Consider the following 24,670-nt stretch of genomic DNA (forward strand, 5'->3'; position numbering starts at 1 on the left):
CTAAGTATCACAGAACTTCAATAAAAATATCAACAGCATTCATAAGTAACTTACTCATTCTCAAGCCAGTACTTTTTGCATTGCCATTTCCAAAGAGACTCGTGATCTGTTAGCTCATGGAACCTGCGATTCAGACTACTGCATCTAAATAGCAAAAATTAAATAATAATAATAAATAAATTTTTTATCTTAATTTTTTCGCTTTTATCCTAAGCCAACATACTTTAATATAGAGATGAAGTAAAATCTTCAACTGCATCTTAAATCATTTAGTACATAGTTAAAAGTTTACTTAGCCAAGTGGCAAAAATATAAATTATCTCCCTCCTGCCAGATTGCCAAGCAGCCCCCATGTAATCCTTAACAATATCAAGCCAGCTGTTGGGCCCCTGAATCCCCCCCCTCCCTCATGGCAACAGACCTGTCAGTATGCCAGTTTTGTCACAGACATAATAAAAAAAAGTAAGGAAAACATATACTGCTAGCTGCAAAAGAACTTCCACCAAATACACGATTCAATCTGCAGTAATAAGCAAAAATATGTCAAACAATTAACATCAGATTCCAATATATTAAAAGAAATTGATAAGTAGTCAGGACAGTTACATTAATAAACATATTTATGCAATTTGTGGTAGACCTAGAGCAGAGGTTCCCAAACTTTCTTGGTTCACGATGCCCTCAGTGTTCCAGTAATTTTTTCACACCGCTCCTAGGCCAAAAGAAATACCTTTTAATAATCCGATTCTCTGTGTGTGTTATTAGTGTGTGTTTAAAATATGTTATACGATAGTTATAATAATATAATTATAAACAAAATTACAATTCATAAAACAAATTATACATACTGTACTTATATAATAAGTTTATTCTTTAATATAGAGGTACTAAAACGTCAATTATAGATCACCACAAAATTAAAGATACGGTACAATGGACACCGTACACCTTTTTATAATGAAATAAATATATAAATTTTAAAAAAAAGTTTAAGTAACTTAAACCCAAATTACATAGTGCACCTGGAATGTTGTTGCACCACCCCGGTTGAAAACCACTGACCTAGAGGTTACTGAATATGAGTATAAATATTACAATGGCCAAAAGATACAAAAACACACACATTCTGCATTAGCATGGAAAAAAAAATAATTATATCAACAAAAAAAAAAAAAAAAAAATTCCCATCACTTAACTAAAATCAATTCCACACTGAATTCTGACTCTGCAACATTGGAAGCCAATATATTCCAATAATCTATAACACAATACCAAAAGGTGCAGTCTTCACCTATATCCTTTTTCTTTTCTCTCTTATCAGTAAAAAAAAAAAAAAAAAAAAAAAACCTTTTCTCTCTCTCATTTTACTCATCCTCATCAGGGGATTATACATGTCAATCAAATTCCATGCCTAGTGGGCCAAGCTAACCTACTAAGATGTTCCTCAAAAGGAGAAGGATTAGCGTGCTTACCAATCTAGTTGCCATTCTTTTAACCCTCTCTAGAACTGTTTTTTTTTTTTTTTTTTTTTTTTTTTTTTAAGTGAAACTTCTTTAGGTGCACTCCAAGCAGTTTTCAGATGGGGTAACTTGAAATTCATGGATTGACAAAAAGCCCAATGAAAATGCGGCACAACAAACTAAGCCACACGTAAATGCATTACAGGCGTTCTAAACAGCAACTATCATACTGGGCTGAATGCATTGGTTCTCATCCGATCAACAAAGTTAAGCAGTGTTAGGTTAGTAATCGGGAGGATAAGCACCTGGGAATGCAGGGTGTTAAGTTGCCTGCCTTCCTTCCTTCTTTTGTGAAAAATGTTCTTCTGATTTTCACGTATCATTTAATTTTGTTAATTGGTAATGTAATAAAGTAAATCTGTGCTTTATATCTTTACTTTTATAGCCTGTGGATAATATTCCACTTATTTTCGATTATTAGCATGCCTATTAATAGAATTAAAATTCAATTTGTAACGTGATCATCGACATAATTGGTACTTGCTACATATTGTATAGTGAAAGGTATTTTGTTATGGAGTATCCATTGTAAAGTGATTTGATCGTATAGTGAAACAATCATAAAGCGGGGGTCAACTGTAGTGAGCGTTGTAAGGCGTATAAAGCATGTATACATGCAATGCATCTGTGGATTGAAAAAAAATCACCAAGAAAATGCGACACAAAATGATTCATTCCCCCCACCATTGTACCACTCCATACCAGGCTCGAGCGACACATGACCCAATCAGTACCTCTACTGATTGTGTCCTGCTATTTCTTTCATCACTCTCCACCATATTTAATAAAAAAAAAATTGATAGAAAAAAAAAAATTTATGATTCAACATGCCAAAGACTAATAGTGAACATTGTAAGGTGTACAGAGCACGTATATGTGCAATGCAACCACTGAAACCACCTCCATTGAGTACAAAGGAGAGATTAAGCTATTTCAACAGCAGAAGAAATTACAGCATGCTATGGAGTTGAACAAAGAAGCCTGAGAAGGTCCATCCACATCTTCAGAGCCTTACATCTCTCCAGAAATGTTAGAAGTGAATTTGGAAGGAGTCATGGAAATTGATACTGCAAATGAAAACAATGAAGAGTCCTTGAAGCCCAGTTGTAAACGAAAAGTGAAGAAGCCAAAACTGACTGCCAGAAGTGCTCCAATAAATTGTTCAACATGTAGCGGGCGTAATACACAGCTGGAGCAGCAACAGGATTTTAAGCCGAAGCCATCCATGCACAGTTAAAACAGTACATTCTTGGATAATTGTTTCCATTCATTCTGTTCTGTGTGATCGGCTTTGGTTCAAGAACGATATTAAAGTTGTAGCAGCTGAAGATCATGCTCTTCTTCAAACAGCATTTCCAAATGAGAATGCAAGTCATGTCTGCCTGTAAGAGAATTCGCAACTCTCTCAAGAACGAAGTGATTCCAGCTCTATCAAAGTCAAATGGTTTTAAATATCATCCGATGCCACAGCACTTGTTGAAACTAGATATGGTAACGGAAAGTCATATCTCGAAGGTTCCCATTCATGCAGATTTGTTGACTGCGGCATTCATACGGTTAATACGTGATACTCGGTCAAGTGATAAATGTTTGCCTAAAGAAGTTTCACTTAACTTCCGCTATGCGTGCTCGATGCGCACAATTTTTTTTAATAGCAGTCTAGACCCTCTAGCCTTTTATACAATGTTCCAGTGCAGCTTCACCATTGTCTAATATAGAGGAATAATGACATTCTTCTTGAAAAGATTGATGAACTGCTGATTGATATGACACTGAGTCATCATTATAACGTGTTTCTGTTATATACGTTTCTGCAGAAGCATGTGCATGGAAAATTTCAAGTATTTTTCATACTGAAATGCATTTAACTCCTCCCCTTCCTACTCTATTGGTTACGCCCGAGTTCTTGTTCCCTAGGTGAAACACCCTATTGTTAACAGTAAAACTCAGTAATAGACCTTAGCTGCCATTTTTAAGACACAGTAGTAGTAGTAGTAATAATAAAGGCTTGTGATGCAAGAAAGCAAGCTTATGTAACACGAGTCAAAAAAAAAATAATAAAATAATAAATAAATAAAAAAACAAACATTTCAAACACCCATTCCTTCTAAATATTAGCATTAATAGAGGCATACGATGCAATAAAGCAAGCTTATGCAGCATCAGCCAAAAAAAAAAAAAAAAACCCCCTCCCATTTCATCACTCCATTCATTCCAAATGCCTATCCACCTCGGATTTAGTCTCCGTAGCCAGGAGCAGCAGTGCGTAGCACACACTTCTTGATTAGATCAGGGTTCAAGCCCATCACCACCAAATACGGAGGATGCGGAAAGGTCAGGGAATGACCACTGCATATCCCCAGAGCAATATGGCCTTAGTTGCTAATGCTCTTAAAAACCAAATAACAACAATAACAACCTCGGATTTAAATTTATTTAGGCTATTACCTTCCACAACAAAAGATGGAAGCCTGTTCAACAAATCAACTACCCGCTGGCTAAAGGCAAAATTTCCACACATCTATTCTACAACTATCTTTCCTCACTGTGAAACTGTGCCCCCTCAGGTTCTTAGTCTGAGCAAGACGAAGAATCCTGTCAGCATTCAGCTTGCTCAACCCATTCCAGGCCTTATACACCTCAATCAGATTACCTTGCAAGTGCCTATTCTCCAGGCACTGCCATTTGCAGAACTTAAGCCTTTCTTGGTAAGAGCATTCCTTTGTTCCCCTCACTTCTTTCCCTTCTTTGTACTCTTTCTAGCAATTCTACATCCTTCCTAAAATGAGGCCTTCAGACCTGTACACAAACTCTAGGTGGGGCCTGACCATTGTGTTGTATAACAGGATTATCACCTCCCTGTCCCTGCTAGCAAAATTCCTATATATCATTGACAAGACTCCATGACCTGCCCCGGCAGTCCGTCTGCACTTCTCAGCAAACTTCATATTTGGCTGCACAGTTACCCCCAGGTCTTTTTCACTTTCCACTTCCCTGAGTGTAGTACCACCCAGTTGGTACATTTCTCTTCGGTTATTCCTACCCATATGCAGTACTTTTCATTTGCCAATGTTAAACTACAGTTGCCACTTCTCAGCCCATTTTCCCCAACTTATCTAGATCCAGTTGGAGAAGCATACTGTCATTACTGTCGTTAACAACCCTTACAACCTTTGTATCATCTGCAAACTTGGACATTAAACCTGATATACCTTCATCAATATCATTGATAAATATGCAAAACAACAATGGGCCAAACACCGAACCCTGGGGAACTCCACTAATAACATTTGTCCACGAAGAGCACTGTCCATTGATTACCACTCTCTGTTGTCGCCCACTCAACCATCATTTTATCTATTGTAGCAGCTTACCCTTGATGCCATACCTCTCCAATTTGTATAGCAGTCTTCCATGTGCAACAGTATCAAAGGCTTTCCTGAAATCCAAGTATATGATATCAAAGTTCTTTTTGGCATTCAGTTACTTTGTGACCACATCATATTAACGAATCAAATTGGTCAGACAAGACCTCCATTTGACAAACCCATGCTGTCTTAACTATTACTGCAGTCTTTTCTACATGATCCTGCAAGGCTTCTTTAACCAGTGATTCCATTATTTTCACCAGAACACAAGTTAAACTAACAGGTCTGTAGTTACTTGTGTCACCTTTTGAACCTCATTTGTGAATTGGTGATACATTTGCACACCTCCAGCCCATGGGGACCTCCCCTGAGTCCAAGGAAGCTCTCATAATTATGGCTACGGGTTTCCTTACTTCCTTTGCTGCCTCCTTTAATATAACTGGATAGATCCCATCCACCCCGGGTGCCTTTTTTATGTTTATCTTCAACCATTTCTCCTCCACTTTCCTCTCAGTTATTACAAAATCATCCAGCTCACTGCCAGAGTTTAACTCACCTCTGGCATTCCCCTCCCTGAATAACTCCTCACAGGTGACGAATACCATGAATTGGAGATGAACACCATGAATTGTCGAACTAATAGAGTAAGCTTATCTGCGAAAAGATCTAAACCTCCCAAACACTTCCTAGTTCATTTCACAAATATACTGGTCTCAATTCTGATCTCTACGATGTCCATTTCCACTTGCAGTCTGCCAAACCCCATGTACTTTTTCTGACAGAATCGTGGTATCGGTTGATTCAACTACTGCTCACCTCAGTAGCCCAAATTATTCACTGAATGATTCCTTTTGCCTCAAAGGTGGTACCTGTGCATATGTCCATTCCACTATTCCCTGTCAGAGAATTGGTAATTTGGAATCTCCTCTTTTCGATCTTCTCTGGCATAAAATCTCTCTACTTCATTGTGTCAAATTCATCTGTTGTCTCTAAAATTCTCCCAACTCCACTAATCACTTGGAACTCTTTGACTTCCTCTCTTTACAGCTTGACTTTCTCCAGTCCAGCTTTCCTAACAGCGAGATACTTTTCCTTGGTGATTTTAATGTTCACAACTCCAGCTGGCTTCTGTTTTCTAGTCACACCGACCCAGCTGGTCGAGATGCTGAGGCTTTTGCAATTTCTAATAACCTTGCACAGATTTTTCATTTGCCTACAAGAATACAAGACAATCCTAACCACACAGCTAACACACTTGATCTTTTTCTCACAAACAACCCTTCTAAGTACACGGTCAAAGTGAGTGGTCCCTTAGGTACCTCAGATCACAACTTGGTGATTGTCTCTTCTCCAATGGAGCCTTTATCTCATGGCTATTCCCAACCTCTTATTGTTTGGCATTACAAGAATGCAAAATGGGATGACCTGCGAGCTTTCTTTTCTTCTTTCCCTTGGTTGGACTACTGTTTCAAAATTTCTGATGTCAACGTTTATTCAGATTGTGTCTGAAATTACTTTTCAAGGAATGGAATCCTTTATTCCACACTCCACTTTAAAATCTCGTCCTTTATTTAAAACCTTGGTTTTCTAATAAATGTGCTAAGGCTGTTCAAGAGAAGAATGTTGCATATCATAATTGGTTTGTTTCCAATTCTTCAGTTTCATTTTCTGCCTACACCAAAGCTCACAAAAATTGTAGAGCAGTCAATCAGTCCAAACTAGATTTTGAACAGACTAAGAGTAGAAAACTTCCATCTTGCCCTAATAGTAGCCAAGCATTCTGGTCTCTTGCCAAAGCTACTGGCTGCAACTTTTGCCCATCTCTGCTCCCACCTCTGTCAAAACCAGATGGTTCTGTTGTCACTTCAGCCAAGGATAAAGCTAACCTGCTAGCATTCCATTTTTCTTCCAACTCATGTATTAATAATCTAGGTAAAACACCACCCACCATTCCCAACACGCTCCATTTAATGCCTCCTGTGGTCTTCCATCAAAAGGATGTCAGAATGATTTTGACGAATCTTGATGCTAAGAAAGCTCCAGGTGCTGATGGCATTTCTCCACTTTTTCTTAAAACCTGTGCTCCTGAACTTACTCCTGTTCTTTGCCGCCTTTTTCACTTTCTTATTCCAAAGATGCTTTTCCTTCTACTTGGAAATTTGCTTATATCCAGCCAGTTCCTTAAAAGGTTGACAAGTCCCACCTATCCAATTATCGTCCCATTGCAATTATTTCTATTCTTTCTAAAGTAATGGAGAAATCAATTAACTGCCAACTCTTAAACTACCTAGAAACCTTCCGTCTAATCAATGATTACCAGTATGGATTCCATCAGTGTCGATCCACTGGTGATATTCTGGCTTATGTTACCCATTTATGGACAAATTCAATGGATAACTTTAGTGAATCACAAGCAGTTGCTCTTGACATCTCAAAGGCTTTCCATTGTATTTGGCATAATGGTCTTCTAAACAAGCTTCCATCTTATGGTTTTTTGTAATTGGTTATACAGTTTTCTCTCTGATCGCTCACTGAGGGTGATGGTAGATGGCTCTGTCTTCTAACTTCTCACTAATGCCGGTGTCCCCCAAAGCCGAGTTCTTTCTCCCACTCTTTTCCTCTTGAATATTAATGACCTAATTCCATTGACTGGAAATCCTATCCATAGTTTTGTCAATGATAGCACATTGCATTCCACTTTCCATTTTGAAAAACGTTGCCCTGCTCAATCAGCTTCAACTTCTCGAATATCCCCTACCAATTCCTTAAATGCCAATCTCCAGGTAATTCTCCAGTGGGGCAATAACAACTTAGTTGATTTCAATCCTTCTAAAACTCAGTCTTGTCTTATATATGTTGTTCGCAAAAAGGATTCTTCTGCTCCTATGCTTATCTTTGATGACACTCCGATTTCTAGGCGAAATGATATCTCTTTTGGGGATTACTCTGACTTCTAATCTCTCTTGGCACAAGTACAAATATTGTTTCCTCTGCATCTAAAAAAAACTTGGTTTTCTCTTTTGCTCTTGACGTTTCTTTTCTTCCAAACAGCTGTTCACTCTGTACAAATCCAAATCTGCCTTACCATGGAATATTGTTCCCACATCTGGTATGGTGTGGGAACAATATTCCCAAAACCTCTCTCAGGCTTCTAGATGCCATCTAGAAGAGGGCAGTTAGGTTAATTAATGACTCCTCTCTAACAAAGTCTCTCCACTATCTCACAGACGTACTGTTTCTGCTGCATGCCTTTTCTACAGATATTTCCATGGGCACTGTTCTTCTGAATTGGCTTCTTTATTAATTCCCGCGCTCTCTCTCTCTTTAAAAACAGTCTGAACACGTGCGACCACCAGCCAACATCCATTTACTGTCGAACTTCAAACTCACAGAACCAACTTTTCATCTTCCTCGTTTATTCATTCAACTGCAGTTTTCTGGAACAACCTTCGTTCATGCATATTTCCTGAAAATTACAGTCTACAGAAGTTCAAGTCTAATGTCAACAAATATCTTCTTTCGTCTTCTCAACCTCCAACCGAAGCATGGTACTAAGTACTATAGGTTCTAATACCTCTCGTGTTTGGGGGTTTTCATAAAAAAAAAAAAAAAAAATTCTTACCCAACAAGCAGCATACATAATGGGAAAAGAAGAAATTAAAATTTTGCCTAATCTCCTTTTTTTCTCAATAGGAAAGTTGCTCCTCATCTTTAAGTTTAGACTAAAAATATTATCACTATACTTTTCAAATGAATGTAAACCAGTTTTGTTTGAAATAAAAATAATAATAACAGTTGTAGCATGAGGATGCATTTATCAAAGAGCAATCACATGCAACTCTTGTTTGTACCTTTCTTCAAGTAAAATCAGTTCACATTCATTTCAGCAATACACCAATAAAATTTTTAAACTAAACCGAAGACAGAGAACAACTTTTCCATTGTGTAAAATCAGCTAATTAAGCAACATTTCAATTTAGATACTGAAAAATATAAATGGTATTACTCTAATTTTAACCTTAAACTTTAAAATTTCAGCCAAATACGACAAAGGTCTAAACCTAAAAATAAGTGAGATAGTTCCCAGTACCTTTTAAATGAAACACATTGTACATTTTACTACAGCAGCTGGGCATAGCACAGTGTTATTACTGTACTTGTACATCATATAGTGTTGCTTTTCTAGTAGATTATTGGGATACAATGCTATGTCTAATTTTTTTTTTATTATAATTATATGAAATTATGCCTATGACTACAGTAACAAAACATGTCCCAGAGCAATGAGTATTTTTTTGTCTTAGGAAGGGTGGAGGAATTGTTTAAGGCAGTTCTGTGAATCAAGGACATATTGCTTACACTGAGTAGAGTTTTTTTGCCGTGGGGGGGTAGTTTTACATATATTATGTAAAACTATCTATAGTGGGACATAATGCCACAGCTATGTGGCATTATGAAAACAAAAATCACTGTTCTCAAAGGAATTAAAGACCTTTTCTGAGGGGGGGGAGTGAAAGCAAGTGCAATCTTTATCTATGACTGGAGACAGTATGATCTGAGCTGTCTGGGTGATCTTCCCATCAGTAATTTTGAATGTGACAGTAATGACAATGCATTATACAATGAGTATAAGTAAGAGCTTTGTAAGTTGGAGATGGAAAAGGCTGCCCGTAAGGTTTCCGATAGGCATATAAGAGCTTTCTCTGGAATTCAGATCCAAAAAATAAAGTCAAAAAGATACGATCACAAAAAATAAAGTCAAAAAGATATGATCACAAAAAAAAAAAAAAAAGTTCTCAAAAGTTATTTTATGAATTTTTCTTAATAATTCTGGACTTACTATTATTAGCCATATAGTGAAAGAAAGCCTGTGGCTTATGCTGCACCAGTCAAAAAAAAAAAAAAAAAAAAAATTCAAGTTACCCTGAGAGAGTCAGAAGTAGAAAGAAATCACCAAGAAAGAGAAGAAATGATGATATCCAGCTCAGGACCTTCAGTGTGCCAAGCCCATACTCACCAGATGGGAGCCCCACTTGATTGCTGACAGTAAATTTCACTCTAATGTTGGACAACCAAGTCAAAATGAGAACGATATTTAAATATTAAGAACAATTGGCATTTTTGTAAAAATGTTTCATAAAGAAAGCTACTCCACAGAGCCAGCATATGGTCCCTGAGTAGAGTTCTGTTTTTTTGCTGCTTCACAAAGAAACAGCAAAATAACTTTAATCAGGGTCAATATGACTGCAGGGATTACAATGTTAAATTAAAGGATTAAATACAAACATCTCTCCTCAGACACCTGGCTGTATAGTTGGATCACCACAAGCAGAATGCACTAGTCTCAGGGAGGAAGTTAGGTTGGGTGGATTTTATTGGCGCATTAGAAACTAAGGCTATAATGCGCCAAAACCTGGTCATTAAAGAGTAAAATTTTCAGTGGCCTAATGAATTAGGTCACTAAGTCAAGGTATAAAAACAAGTATAAACTGTAAAAGACAAATATCAATAAACAAGTAACAATTTTTTAAATATCAGTAAAAGGGTTTACTGATTTCAAAAAGCTAAAAATAGCAGACACGTGGTCATTGTCGGATAAAATCTGACTGAGTGTATACGGCTCAGTCAAATGGTTAAAAGCGGTAAAATGTATATTGCTAAAAACTGGACAGTCAATTAAAATGTGTCTGATGGATAAACTTGTGCCACAGGATTCACACATAGGAGGATCATCAGCCCTCAGCAAATAAGAATGAGTCAAATGACTATGTCCTATGCGGGTCCGGGCAAGAACAACTTCCTCCTTATGATTTCTGCGCAGACTAGACTGCCACGGTTCAATTACAGGCTTTATACGATATAATTTATTCGTAGCCTGTCTATTCCATGAATCCTGCCATTGGGAGTGTATCTTTTGGTGTATTATTTGCCTGTAGTGTGTATAGGGGACAGACAAGCAGCGATTATTATTGGGAATTGCTGATTTGCCTGCAGTGTCAGCCAAATCATTTCCCCTAATCCCAATGTGGCTGGGAATCCAGCAGAAGCGGATATCATATTCACGTTCATGGAGGAAGTGAATCTTCTGCTGAATACAAGACAGAACCGGATGAGGTTTATATCTCACAGTTATTAAAGCCTGTAACATGCTGAGGGAGTAGGAATATAAAATGAACCGTTGGTATTAGCATTTACTAATGTGACCCAAGGCTAACTCTACAGTGTGCAGCTCTGCAGTAAATATGCTGCATTCAGAGAGAATCTGCTCCGATGTAGTGATGTCTGTAAAGACAGCAGCAGATCCCACATATGATTACACAGATGACTTCAAGCCGTCTGTGTAAACTGGCGCGAAGTCAGAATGTTCAGCTCAGTGTGCTGAATAAAGCTGCAGGTAGACAGATGATGGAGTGTCCGACTTTCCCCAATTTCTAAGGGAAAGTCACATGCTGGAACATGAGCGTGCCAGGGTGGAAGGGGTTGCTTTGGTGTTTGGGAAACCTTGTCTACCTTGATCTTAAAGTTCTTTGAGTAGCTCTTGGAGAAGAATATCAAAAGGACGATTGGCAGTCTTATGGGTGTTGTACAAATTTTACCATCGTGGATCAAAAACGAATGGCCACGTAGGATGGTCTGGCAGGGATTTCAGTTTTAAGGCATACTTTAGAGACAACTGCTTATGTCGAAGTGATAATGGTGGTTCGTTTGCTTTGACGTATAAGCTCTGGACAGGAGATGTTCGATATGCTCCAATAGCGATAAGGAGAGCCTGATGATGGACAGGATCCAGCCATCGAAGTACACTGTCTCTGGCTGAATTGTATACCAGGGACCCGTAATCTAGTCTGGATCATACAAGCGCATGGTAAATGCATAGTAGGGTGCATCGGTCCACACCCCAAGATGTAGAGGAGAGAGAGCACAGAATATTCAGGCCTCTTGTGCACTTTGTGCGGAGTTGACTTTGTGTGGATGTGATCCAGAAAGGTCAGCTTTTTATCAAATACGAGTCCCAAGAATTTTGTGTCCACTGCTACTGGAATAGCATTTTGTCCGAGCCTTAATTCAGGTTCAGGATGAAGATTACACTTACGACAAAGTGTGTGCAAACGGTCTTCTCCGGCGAGAACCTGAAGCCATTAGCAAGTGCCCAGGAATTAAGGCGATCAATGGCTTTTTGCAATTGTCTTTCAATAACACATGTTGCATGACTGGCAAAATATGCTGAAGTCATCAACATAGAGGGCACTGTTTACAGTTGGAGGAAGTTGTTCTGTGATGGAATTTACTTTGATGGCGAAAAGTGTGAAACTTAATACTGATCTTTGTGGTACTCCCTCCTCTTGCTGAAGGAACGAGAGAGTGAGGATCCCACATGAACTTGGAAAGATCGATTGACTAAAAGGTTTTTAATAAAAATTGGGAGATGCCCTCTAAGACCAAGGCTATGCAAATCTTTTAAGATGCCAAATCTCCAAGTTGTGTCATACGCTTTCTCCATGTCAAAGAATACAGACACCAAATGTTCACGTTTTAGGAAAGCATCCCGGATGGATATTTCTAGTCTAATAAGATGGTCCAGAGTGGACCAGTTCCTTCGGAAGCCGCACTGGACGTTGGAGAGAAGGTCATTTGATTCTAAATACCATATTAAATTAAAATTAACCATTCTCTCTAAGATTTTGCACAGACAGCTAGTCAGAGCAATAGGACGATAATTAGTAGTGACTTTTGGATCCTTTCCTAGCTTAGCAAAGGTAAGAACGATTGCTTTGCACCAGGAATCCAGAAACTGCCCTTCAATAAAGATTCTGTTATATAGAAGGAGCAGATGATCCATAGTCTTTGGTGAAAGGTGCTTAATCATTTCATAATGGATGCCATCTGGTCCAACAGCACTTGCTTTGGAAAGAATAAGAGCTCTTTTCAGTTCTTGTGTAGTGAATGACCTGTTGTAGGAATAGACGCTGTTAGACTTAAAATTAAGTGCCTGTTTTTCGATTTTATGTTTCGGGACCAGGAACTCTGGGGAATACGAAGATGTTGCAGAGATGTTAGAGAATGTTTCCCCCAAGAGAATTGGCTATTGCAGTTGGATCTGCAATAGTGCATCCATTATAATCTAGGATTAAAGAAGTGTGGAATGTATATTTTCCCTTCATTTTCCGGATTTTATCCCAGATCAACTTAGTACTAGTGGACTGAGTAATTGATGAAGTAAAACTGATCCAAGATTCCTTTTGATTGATGGCGGATGTAGTGTGCTTTGGCTTGTGCGCGTTTAAAGGCTATAAGGTTGGTCGTGGTAGGATATTGGCGGAATATCCCCCACACTTTGTTTTGAGCCTTTTTTGCTGCTATGCATTGTGAATTCCACCAAGGTTTGGGAAATGGTGGAAACCGGGCAGATGTTTTTGGAACAGCATTCGCAGCTGCTTGGACAATAATTTCTGTGATGTACATTACTGCATCATTGATAGGCTCCTGACTGAGGTCAAAATTTGCCTGATGTTGGAAGGCAGTCCAGTCAGCATGATCAGTCTTCCAGCGTGGTAACCTGAAAGCAAGACATGGTCTCCCACTGTGTAAAGAGGTTATCACAGGGAAGTGATCACTTCTATGTGGGTTCTCCTCCACTTCCCAAGAGAGTGAAGGGAGTAGAGAAGGGGAGCAGATAGAGAGATCAATGGCAGAAAAAGTACGGGTAGGCATGTGGAAGAAGGTGTTTGTTCTAGTATTTAGAAGGGAAAGGTCATTGTCAAGGGGAGCAGACAGAGAGATCAATGGCAGAAAAGGTACAGGTAGGCATGTGGAAGAAGGTGTTTGTTCCAGTATTTAGAAGGGAAAGGTCATTGTCATTTAGCATACGCTCTATGACTCATCCCCTTCCATTGATGTTAGCACTATTCCACAGGGTGTTATGTCCATTAAAATCCCCGAGAAGTAAGAAAGGGGGAGGCAACTGCGTTACAAGATCATCAAGGTCTTCCTGGGAGATGTCAGTCCCAGGTGGCAAATAAATAGAGCACATGGTTAATAAAAATCCCACTGTGAGGCAAATTACAACAGCCCCTATGCTGGTTGTAACTAGCAAGTGCTGAACTGGAGTCTGGTTGCCCAAGGATAGCCACTCCTCCATGAGCAGGACCATCCGCAATTCTGTCCTTACGAAAAATTGTGATGTTATGCATGGTGGGATCATCATTTGCCTTTAGATAAGTCTCCTGCAGGCAAAAGCAAATTGGCTCGTGCTTTTGCAGGAGGGCCTTGATGTCATCAGTATTTCACCAGAATCCACGACAATTCCATTGTAGGAATTTAGCCGTTATTTTGGCTTGGTGGGTCCATCAGGTGGCTTTCAAGGTGCTGAGGGCTTACTTTTGTCAGTCTTGGATTTATCTTTTTCTGGGGAAGAATGGACGCTGTCCCGTGTCCATTTCTTTCTCCGCAAAGAGTTCCAAGACTGATTCATCCAGTACCTCCTTATTCTCTACATCCATTGTTTCTGGTATCACGGGTGACTCTTCTGAACTTTTTTTGGCTTTTCTTTACCACTTGGTTTTGGTAGTGGTGGAGCACTAGGAGGTACGGATATAGGAGTGGCAGCTGATTGTGTTTTTTTGGTGGGCTTTTGTGAACTCAATAAATAGCGTGCAATCTGAGTGAATGACTCTTGGTGGTATAGACATCTCAGTTTGTGTCCCAATAGTGCACTTAGCAGAAACCTTCTAGGCATATGAAGGTTTCCCACTATTTATTGGTTGGATACGTTTTCTGGCCTCTGGGTAGGAGATACTCAGCTCTGTTTTCAGATTTCTTTTTCATCCTTCCACCGCTGGCACGCATGCTCTAGAGTGGGCGGGGTGCTCTCCTTGGCAATTGACACGGATCTGTTTTGGAGATGAACATTCCTTGCTCTCTGGTCTTTAAAACCACATCGAGCACAGGCGGGTTACCATGACAAGATGTTTGTGAGTGGCCGTATTTTTGGCATCTAAAACACTGCAGTGGGTTTGGGATATAAATTGTCACTGGGCAGTTTAGATAGCCTGCCTTGATGGAATCTGGAGGCCGTGTGGTGTTAAACGTGAGGATAAGAACTCGGGTAGGGACGAGATTCCCATCCTTCTGTATTGATATTCTCTTCACAGCTGTCACTCCTTGGTCTTTTAATTCAGAGCAGATCTCTTCTTCAGAAACATGACGGTCCCACTCTGATAAAACACCTCGTGAAGAATTCAGTTTTGTGGGGGGATACAGTGATAGGTATTCTCCCCCTAGAGTTCAAGATTTTTTCAGCTCGTTTTGTGCTGGAAGCTTCAACCAAAAGGTCGCCAGGCAGTCGTTTAACGGATTTTGGTGAACCTGCCAACCCTTCTAATGCTTTCTGGATAAAGAAGGGTGACATCTTTCCAATTGACTGCTCTCCAGTGGAATGTAGAATGAGGAAAAGCGGTGTCACTGATGGTGGTGGTGTATCCTCAGTCCTGGCTCTTTTTGCAGAGGTGTTTTCCGCATCATCATCTCAGTTAGGTAGGGGCCTTGTTGGGGCCCCAGAAGATATAGGAATTAAATTACTCATATAAGTAAGATAAAAATTTCAGATGCCCTAAGTACCTCACCCACCATGGAGCCCTATGAGGAAAAGGAATGTGATGCTAATCTGGAAATCCAGCAGCATCACTGGGAGGTCCCCTCACCACGTACAGGTGCCCACGTCAAGGGGGGAAGGTAGGTAGGTATTCTTGGCGACTATCAGGAAAATTGGAAATTATTTTATGCAATAAGGATAGGTGGAATAGGGTGAGAAATATTCAAGGTATGACTGCCACGGGTAAGAGTTAGTGATATTAGCATTAGCTAACACTGATTAATGCTAATGCCAGGATTAGCAAAGGCACATGATGCAAGAAAGCAAGCTTTTTTTTTTTTATGAAACCCCCAAACACGAAAGGTATCAAAACCTATAGTACTTAGTACCGTGCATGGGTTGAAGGAGAAGTATGGGGGGAGGGGGATGCCGGAAACTTTTCTCTAGAGACTAAACATGGGTTTCACCACTTCAAGCCTCCACAATAAGCAAAGTGGTGGTATTTCACCAGTTGATGAAAGTCATCTACCACCTTGCCAAAAAAAAAAAAAAAAAAATTGTAGAATATCACCAACTTAACTTTAAGGTCACAAAAGGTAATACTGTTGTTTATGATGGTACTAATGATATTACGCATAGGTAATCTTGTACTATAAAATATTTAAGGGCAAAGGCCTCATGCTACGAGGTAGAATGACTAACATGTAGATTAGTGCAAAAGCATTTTAACATAGCCATCTACCAAAGTAGCTAAATTAATTAAGACTATATATATATATTAAGTGCAATAGCATCATTAATACACAGCCATTTCTGAATTAGCAGAATATTTATAAGGCGGCATCAATTTAAGTTATATCTCATATTGTCAATACCTTCACAACGAGTTGCCATGATATTGCGCTACTTCGAATAAGTAACGCTTCACCTAAGGAGAAGACTAATGTTACTTAATCTCAGGTACCACCACCCAGACGGCACCGTTTCAGGGCTATTTGGCCCTTCTTTGGTGGGTGGGTAGGTACCCAAGTGATGCAATGATGGCAAAACTGTTATGAAGTATAACTCCACAATATGAGAGTTTTTGTTTTGTTTTCATTTTTTAGGAGCATTAGCAACTAAGGCCATATTGCTCCGGGATATGCAGTGGTCATTCCCTGACCTTTCCGCATTTTCCGTATTTGGTGGTGACGGGCTCGAACCCTGGTCTAATCAAGAAGCATGTGATACGCACTACTGCTCCTTCCCACCTGGCTACGGAGGCGCCTCAATATGAGAGATGCCTGATGGTGTATGTATTTAGACTAAGACGCATTTAGGGCTATTTGCTTGCTGCTTGAAGCTTTAGCCCTAAATGCATCTTAGTCTAAATACATCATACACCATCAGGCATCTCTCATATTGTGGAGTTATACTTCATAACTGTTTTGCCGTCATTGCATCACTTGGGAACCTAATCACCCACCCACCAAAGAAGGGCCAAATAGCCCTGAAACGGTGCCGTCTGGGCGGTGGTACCTGAGAATAAGTAACATTAGTCTTCTCCTTAAGTGAAGCGTTACTTATTGAAAGTAGCGCAATATCAACTCGTTGGGAAGGTATTCACAATATGAGATATAACTTAAAACGATGCCACCTTATAAATATTCTGTTTATTCAGAAATGGCTGTGTATTAATGATGCACTTAATATATTGCACTTAATATATACTTAGTCTAAATTTGCTCGCACCTTGAGGCTTTAGCCCTAAATGCGTCTTTGTTTAAATTAATTAATTAAATTGGCACCGTTTTGGTTATATCTCATATTGTGAATTCCTTCTCAACAAGTTGCCATGGTATAAATAATAACACTCAAATAAATAACACTTCACCAGTGGAGTGGTATTTATTCGAGTGTTATCACTGAACCCGAAATGGAGGGGTAACCTAACCTTTTTTTCTTTAGAATCATGTGGACTAGCGCATAAATTGTTTATTAACAAAATATTATTTTTTTATTACTGTACTTTTAAAGACACTCATGCTGCGGATACACACGTATCATAACGTCAATCAACACCTCAACAGCTATTCACTATATATATATATATATATATATATATATACACACACACACACACACACACACACACACACACACACACGTATATACAGGGTGTCTCAAAAATATTGGTACAAACATTTAGGGGAGGTAGGTAACATCTAAAGGAATGTGAATTGCATAGGAACCCATAACTGGAAATGTGACCGTAAGTCGGTACACGGCGCTGTTCATCAGTTCGCGAGAGGGAAATTTCTGGTTTACTCAATCAGGCAGTAGTCACCGCACGAAGAGCATGCATTGATATACGAACTGTGAGCTGGCAGACATGCACCTAGTGTATGGATTAGCAGAGGGCAATGGACAAGCCACTCAACGAATTTATGGAGAACGCTTCCCAGACAGACATGTACCAGACCACCGCTTGTTTGCGTGTGTGCATCAAAATTTGTGCTATTATGGGTCATTTAGAGGTAACAGGAGTAGTGCGGGCAGACCACATTCGACGCGAACTCCTGCCATGGAAGAAAGTGTGTTGAATGCTGTCCAGAATAATCCTACTACAAGCACACGTGCCGTTGCCTCTGCCTTAGGAGCGTTTCATTGCAGTGTACAGCATGTCTGGCACGACGATTCCAAAGGGTTCAGTTACTGCTCCCCTAAGATCATCCTGCAATGTGTGGGCAGGTATGGTTTGTGACTGCTTAGTTGAATCTCCGCTAAATATCGGATCTTTCTTGAACAAGTTCTACCAGGGTTACTTGATGATGTTCCAGCAAATGTGAGATGCAAAATTTGGTTTCAACATGACAGGGTGCCTGCCCATTATGGAAGGTATGTTTGTGACCATTTGAACAGGCATTTTGGGCGTCGATGGATTGGCCGTGGTGGACCCGTTGCCTAGCCCACACACTCACCTGATTTATCGAGCCTTGATTTCTTTCTGTGGGGGAAGCCCTCAAATCTATAGTGTATGAATCACGTGTGGAGACGGAAATGGATCTCGTGGAGAGACTTGTCTGCGCTGCTGCTACTGTCAAAGAAACTCCAGGTGTGTTCAACCGTGTCCACCAATCCATGCTGTGTCAGCGTCACGCATGCATCGCGTCTCATGGTGGAACCTTCAAGCATCTGTTGTAACATCATGAAATGCATCCATCTCGTACTCCATTGTTAATATTATGTCAAATAAATGTTTGCCACTAATTACTGTCTTGTGTCATTTCTGCTTCTTGTGCGTCTGCTACTACTTTCCCATGACGTTTCCGGTTATGGGTTCCTATGTGATTCACATTCCTTTAGATGTTACCTACCTCCCCTAAACGTTTGTACCAATATTTTTGAGACACCCTGTATAGAATCACTTTCTTTTCTTATATTATTTCCTAACCTACCATTTAAGGTCAGGTTACGAAATATAACGAAAAATAAAGAAACCTTTTCCTCTTTTCGTAACTAAACCTAAATCAACAGTATAGTAAAAACACTCATGAACTCCAAAAATCTGCTTTTAATGAGAAAAAAACATGAAGAACATAAAAATGAACAGAACAAAACTTATTAATTTAGTTTTCATCAAAAAATCAACCAACGTTTTATTTTTCTTACAATTTCTTCCAGCTTTAGAAGATTCATCACTACTATTACTTGTTTACCGTTCATTACAAAACTATTATGCAATGTTCTTTACTCATAAATACACATTATAATGCCAACCAATGACTACACAGTAGCTTGTCCTCTGCTGTGCCCACCACCAATCATTTCATCGTTCGTCATGCCTACCTATCAATCAATATATCCTTCTTGATTTCGGCTCCAGACTAATAACACCTACCGTCTGTTTACCGAGCGAGCAGTGCTAGAGTCCGGTGTCGGGAAACTAAATTTCCACATAAGTAATCCGACGTTTCTCATTGTTCTTGTGTTGGCTTTCTTTACCTTAACCATTTTTTTTTTTTTTATTCATGGTGCCACTGCATAAACTGTTTCCTTGCATGGTGTTGCCAATACTAATACATTTCTCAAATTACTTCTCAACTAAAATATTAATTTAAATGTTATTTATTAGGGGGAAAAAATTTGCAAGTAGTTTTTCTGTTTTAACTATCGTACAGATTTATAATTTCCAGTTTAGCATCTTATTAACACCATATTTAAAAACATTGTGGTACGATACAAAAATCACATTAGTCTCAAAATATTATGTGGACTTGTGTGGGATTGTGGGATGAAAATCTTTGAATAACTCACGGGGACACCCTACTTATTCCACCTAAGATTGGCTAACTACAGCCTTGACTGAAGAGGACTTTAGAAATTCCTCCAATAGAGACATCCACGACAGGGATCCCCAAGATGATTCTTTATCAGCCCTGCTATTCACCCATCTTTAAAACTTTTTCTTTAATAAAAACCTGAGATTTTTTTTCTCCACTGATAATGTCCTTCAACTGGAAATCTCCATAGGCATAATTGCTTCTACTGCTTCTTAGCATAAAAAGCAGTAAAAGTTCCTTCTCCTATTGCAGACTTTAATAATTATCTTGCTTTCTTTAATCTGAAATTTAATTCAGCTAAAACTGAATACATCAACTCTGCACTAGTGCTGAGACATTCACTTCTGCAAATTCTTGTCCAAAGCCAGACATTATGTACAGTTTTGGAATTTAGGCTTCTTGGAATCTTTGAAGACTCCAAACACACATTCAAAACCTACACTGAACACCTTAATAAAAGAATATGATTCCTAACATGAAAAGAATATGTAAATATATGACGATTTTATAATATTTCCAGAGTTATATATTTTCTGGAATCATATATGCTACCAACTTCTGGTCAGCATCAGCTGCCTCTAATCTGAAAAAGATTCTTCACCATAGAAACCTGGATCTTTAAGTAGGCCTGCAAACATGCTTCATTTCCCACATTTGCCCACACTGCTAGCTTGGGGGGGGAATACAGACTAATAGATTAACAACAGCTGCAGGCAGAGGTGAAAGTGATTCTTGCACTGCTTCTATTGGTTTGAGCGACAGCCTGGAACGCAAGGTACTGGGTATTTCAAGAACTGCTGGGCATCATCATGGAACAAGTAAATACTTGGGTTGTATTAGGGTAAGTAGGAGTAAGAACAGGTGCATGTATACCTGCACGTACACCAATGCTAGGAGTATAGTAAATAAATTCAATGAATTTGAAGTGCTGGTCAAGATATCAAAAGCAGACATTGTTGGGATATCAGAGACATGGTGTCACACAAATTTAAGGAATGCAGAATTTGAATTTGGGGATTAAAATGTGTACAGAAAGAACACATTGTGTATTCTGTATATTGTCAAGCAGCACTGGGGGTTCCCCCTACAAAATGCATATTATACATTGTAACACTACAAACTCTGAAAATGCCAGAGAAAGTGTAAGTTTCAGTGTTATTTTGCATAGTGTGGTGTTGGCCTGTTGTTCCTAACAGACCAACACAACCCAACATGGGGGCCCCATGTTGCCCATCTTTACCTCGGGGAGGCAGCCAGGTGTACAAGTAGAAAGTTATCTGGCAGAAGCGAACCTTGGACTGTGCCTGAGCTTGACAGGGAGGGCCCTAGGGAAAAAAAAAAAAAACCACTAGAAAAGGAAAGTGTGAAAGGGGATGACAGCAAAGAGGGAGGGAACAGATGAAGAACATTAAAGTGAACAACAGGAAAGGTGTCTACCTGGAAACAAGAAGTTACAAAGGGAGAGAGGGACATCCCTGTGGGAGGATCTCATCCTCAACACATGGGGGGGGCTGTTAAAGAAAAGTAAAAGGTTTGTGGTGGTAGGATCCACCAGCTGAAAAGTTGGAATGGGAGGTGGGGGAAGGGGAGATGGGAGTGTGAGGAAAGAAAGTCATAGGGTTAGGAATGGCCCTCCCCCTCCAAGTGGGGGGAGGGCCATTCTGTGGATACACAATGCAGCTTTACATGAAATCTCACACTGGCAAGACCAGCTGTAGCTGGTGTCAGCAGTTCCTACACCATGATTCAAAGAGAGGATGCATGGCCTCAGCAAGTCTGGGGTGATTACCTTTGGGTTATTCCCACTGCAGTCCAAGTGGGGGGGCCTGCCAGAGTACTACACACAATCTGCATATGATCAAACCTTATTTGTAAAATAATAAGGAGTTTACCTCAATATAGTAAGTAAAGGGAGAGAGGGACATCCCTGTGGGAGGATCTCATCCTCAACACAAGGGGGGGCTGTTAAAGAAAAGTAAAAGGTTTGTGGTGGTAGGATCCACCAGGTGAAAAGTTGGGATGGGAGGTATGTACTATCAATGATTAATATCAATGTAGAATGTATTGAGCATTACAGCTCTGATTCATACTATCTAGTTCAAACCTTATGTACACCTTCCACTCTTACAGATACACAGGATTTTTTTTATATTATTACTCATTTAAGGGCAGACTGGTAGCTAACAACAGATGACAATCACTCGCTCATGTGCCTCCTTTTGTATATCATACACTCAGAGACAAGGCACAGATACCACCTAAATGAACACAACTGTCAAGACATCTGTACACTTTTTTTTGGCTCATCAGAACTACATTCACTCAGCCAGTGCACAGTTTACACAGGTGATTTTACCTGCACTCGCATTTGTACATCTTAACCTAGAAAGAAACTTTTGCACACACACACAGTATGACAATTAACACCTACTGGGCACGCACACACACACAGAGAGAGAGAGAGAGAGAGAGAGAGAGAGAGAGAGAGAGAGAGAGAGAGAGAGAGAGAGAGAGATATATATATATATATATATATATATATATATATCCCTTTTATAACAGTACCCTGAATAGATGTAGCACACATTTTATAGGATTTTTTTTTTCACGTTGAGTGGATTCATTTCCCACCCAGTGAGTTACATATATCATTTATTCATACACTCAATCAAAAACATTTCCTTTCAAACCTGCACTGGGTGGGAAACATATTCTAGCTGGCTAGTCATTATCACTAGCTGTTAGTCAAGGAGAGAAACTTTATGGTAGAGGTGGGTGTCACAGTTTACATTATCACTGCATGGTTGCTTCTAGTCTCAAAAGCGTTTTGAGCAAATTCAGAGAAGGCCATGTAATGCATGTCTTCAGAGATGAGTTGTTCATCTCCATTGGCTTATGGGTCCTAATTTTGTCATGAGTAATACATCCCCACAGATGTATTACTCCTAATTTTGTGATGAGTAATACATCTGTGGGGATGATAATTGAGGAAGTCAAAAGATATGGGCCTAATCTTCATCAGTACCACAGATACATTTAAGGTCATCTGTGATGCCAAGTTGACATAGTTTTGCATTCAGGAAGCCATGCCCTGTTAGCAAAAATGTAGTGTATAAGCCTGGTGCAAACCAGGATGGAGGTTTGGAGGAGACTATGGTTACCTGTGGCAGGAATCTCCTAGTGACATCCCCTTTATCTGACTAGTCCCATCTATTTTGCCATTGCTAGTATAGACAGGTCAGTATCCTTTTATTTTCCTGTTTAGGATCAGTGGTTAGGTCTATGTTGATCCCTATGATGTCAGCTGGGATCTGCCTTCTAAGCCTGTAGTTGAGGCCACTTCAAATTATTTTGAAATTTAATGGCAGCACAAAAGCCAGAATTTGAAGGGAATGGGTGCTAACCATGAGGAATGCACTGGTAATTTTAAGTAGGATGAAATGCTGGATGGAGCCTAATTTAGTTCTTTGTTGATTAGTAACATTCTAGGGAACCAGACACTGGCCCCATAAGTAATTACTGGGAGGAAGATAGCATTATAAATGAGGACTAAAGTCTTGCTTTTTAAACCCCAGTCGGAACTACTTATTCTGGCAATTTTGCCAGCATACTTTGTACAGTGAGGACAGACAGAATAGGAAGAGAGGATGGGTTATGCTGTTATAGTTGAAAAACACACAAAATTTAAGGCAGTGCATTCAGTTTACTTGGGTGACCAGTTCAACGTTGAGTCAGTTTGGTGTGACATAAGCACTGGGAAAGCAAAAATGAAGAGTAGGAGTGTGCTAAAAGCCTAATGACTCTGATAAGTACAATAAACAACTGCATAGATAAAGAATGGGGCAGTAAATCAGAATGTCTTATAATGGAGGATTTTAACTTTTCAGATATTGAATGGAAATTATGAGTTGGTCACTCACACTAGCAAGAATTTTTGGATGACTGTTTTCTTCAGCAGCATGTTCAGGAGGCAACCAGAGGGATAATACTCTTGATTTGATTATCAGCAGCAATTATTCATGCATTAAGAATCTGCAATTAAAGGAACCACTAGGTGGCAGTGATTGATTTGATAGTTGTTGGCGCATCGGCTTCTGTGGCCATAGTGCACCTCCCAAGGTTTTTGCAGTACTTTGATCCAAGCCCGAGGCGGGATTCGAACCCGCGACCTTTGGGTTGCCAGGCAGGCACCTTACCCACCTGGCTAGCCCGGTCGGCCTAGGTGGCAGTGATCACAGTGTAGTGATGTGGGATTTACTTACAGATGTAACTACCATCAGGGGTAAAAGGAAGGGTTTTAGCTTTCTTAAAGGAAACTATGGTGGTATCAGAGACAGATTTTAAATTCTAGACACAGTGGGACCAACTAATAATTTACCAACAGCAATTTCTAAATGGGAAGTATTCAAAAAATTAAACTTGGGAGCTATTAGGCTTTTTATACCAACTAGGAAATACTGTTCAAAGCTTAGGCCCGAACAGATGTCAGATGAACTAAAGCGACTCGTGGCAGAGAAGAGAAATGAATGGGATGCATAAAAATTATCGCACAACACAGAATTCTGTGGAAGATATAAGCTAGTCTGTAATCAAGTCACAAAGGAAGTTAGGCAAGCGAAGTTACATTACAAAAAATCTTTGGCAAAGGATGCAAAGAAAAACAACAAAGACTGTAAACTCTAGAAAAAAGGAGACGAATCAGATCGGTCCACCTGATGGTAGTTCGAATGTTGATGATCCTGCTCAGATAGCAGACAAACTGAATGAGTATTTTTCATCTACATTCACACATGAGGAATTCTTTTGAGGAATTTACTAAGGAAAGAGGACAGAAGTACTTACTAAACTCTAACAGGGAGCTAAATAATT

General features: G+C 39.5%; 1 protein-coding gene across 2 annotated transcripts in view; it reads right to left on the bottom strand.

Annotated features, from left to right (window-relative positions):
• LOC150087935 (F-box only protein 3-like) overlaps positions 1–24,670 on the bottom strand; it is a 210,560-nt gene that overhangs the window by 165,369 nt on the left and 20,521 nt on the right. For both annotated transcript variants that reach the window (XM_090369278.1, XM_090369277.1), the window contains exon 2: positions 55–144. In XM_090369278.1, coding sequence (XP_090225404.1) covers positions 55–144 — 90 coding nt within the window. The remainder of the gene's footprint in view (positions 1–54; positions 145–24,670) is intronic.

This window comes from Mastigoproctus giganteus, chromosome 3 (genome assembly GCF_048544385.1).
Source record: "Mastigoproctus giganteus isolate SK-2022 chromosome 3, ASM4854438v1, whole genome shotgun sequence".
NCBI lineage: Eukaryota > Metazoa > Arthropoda > Arachnida > Uropygi > Thelyphonidae > Mastigoproctus > Mastigoproctus giganteus.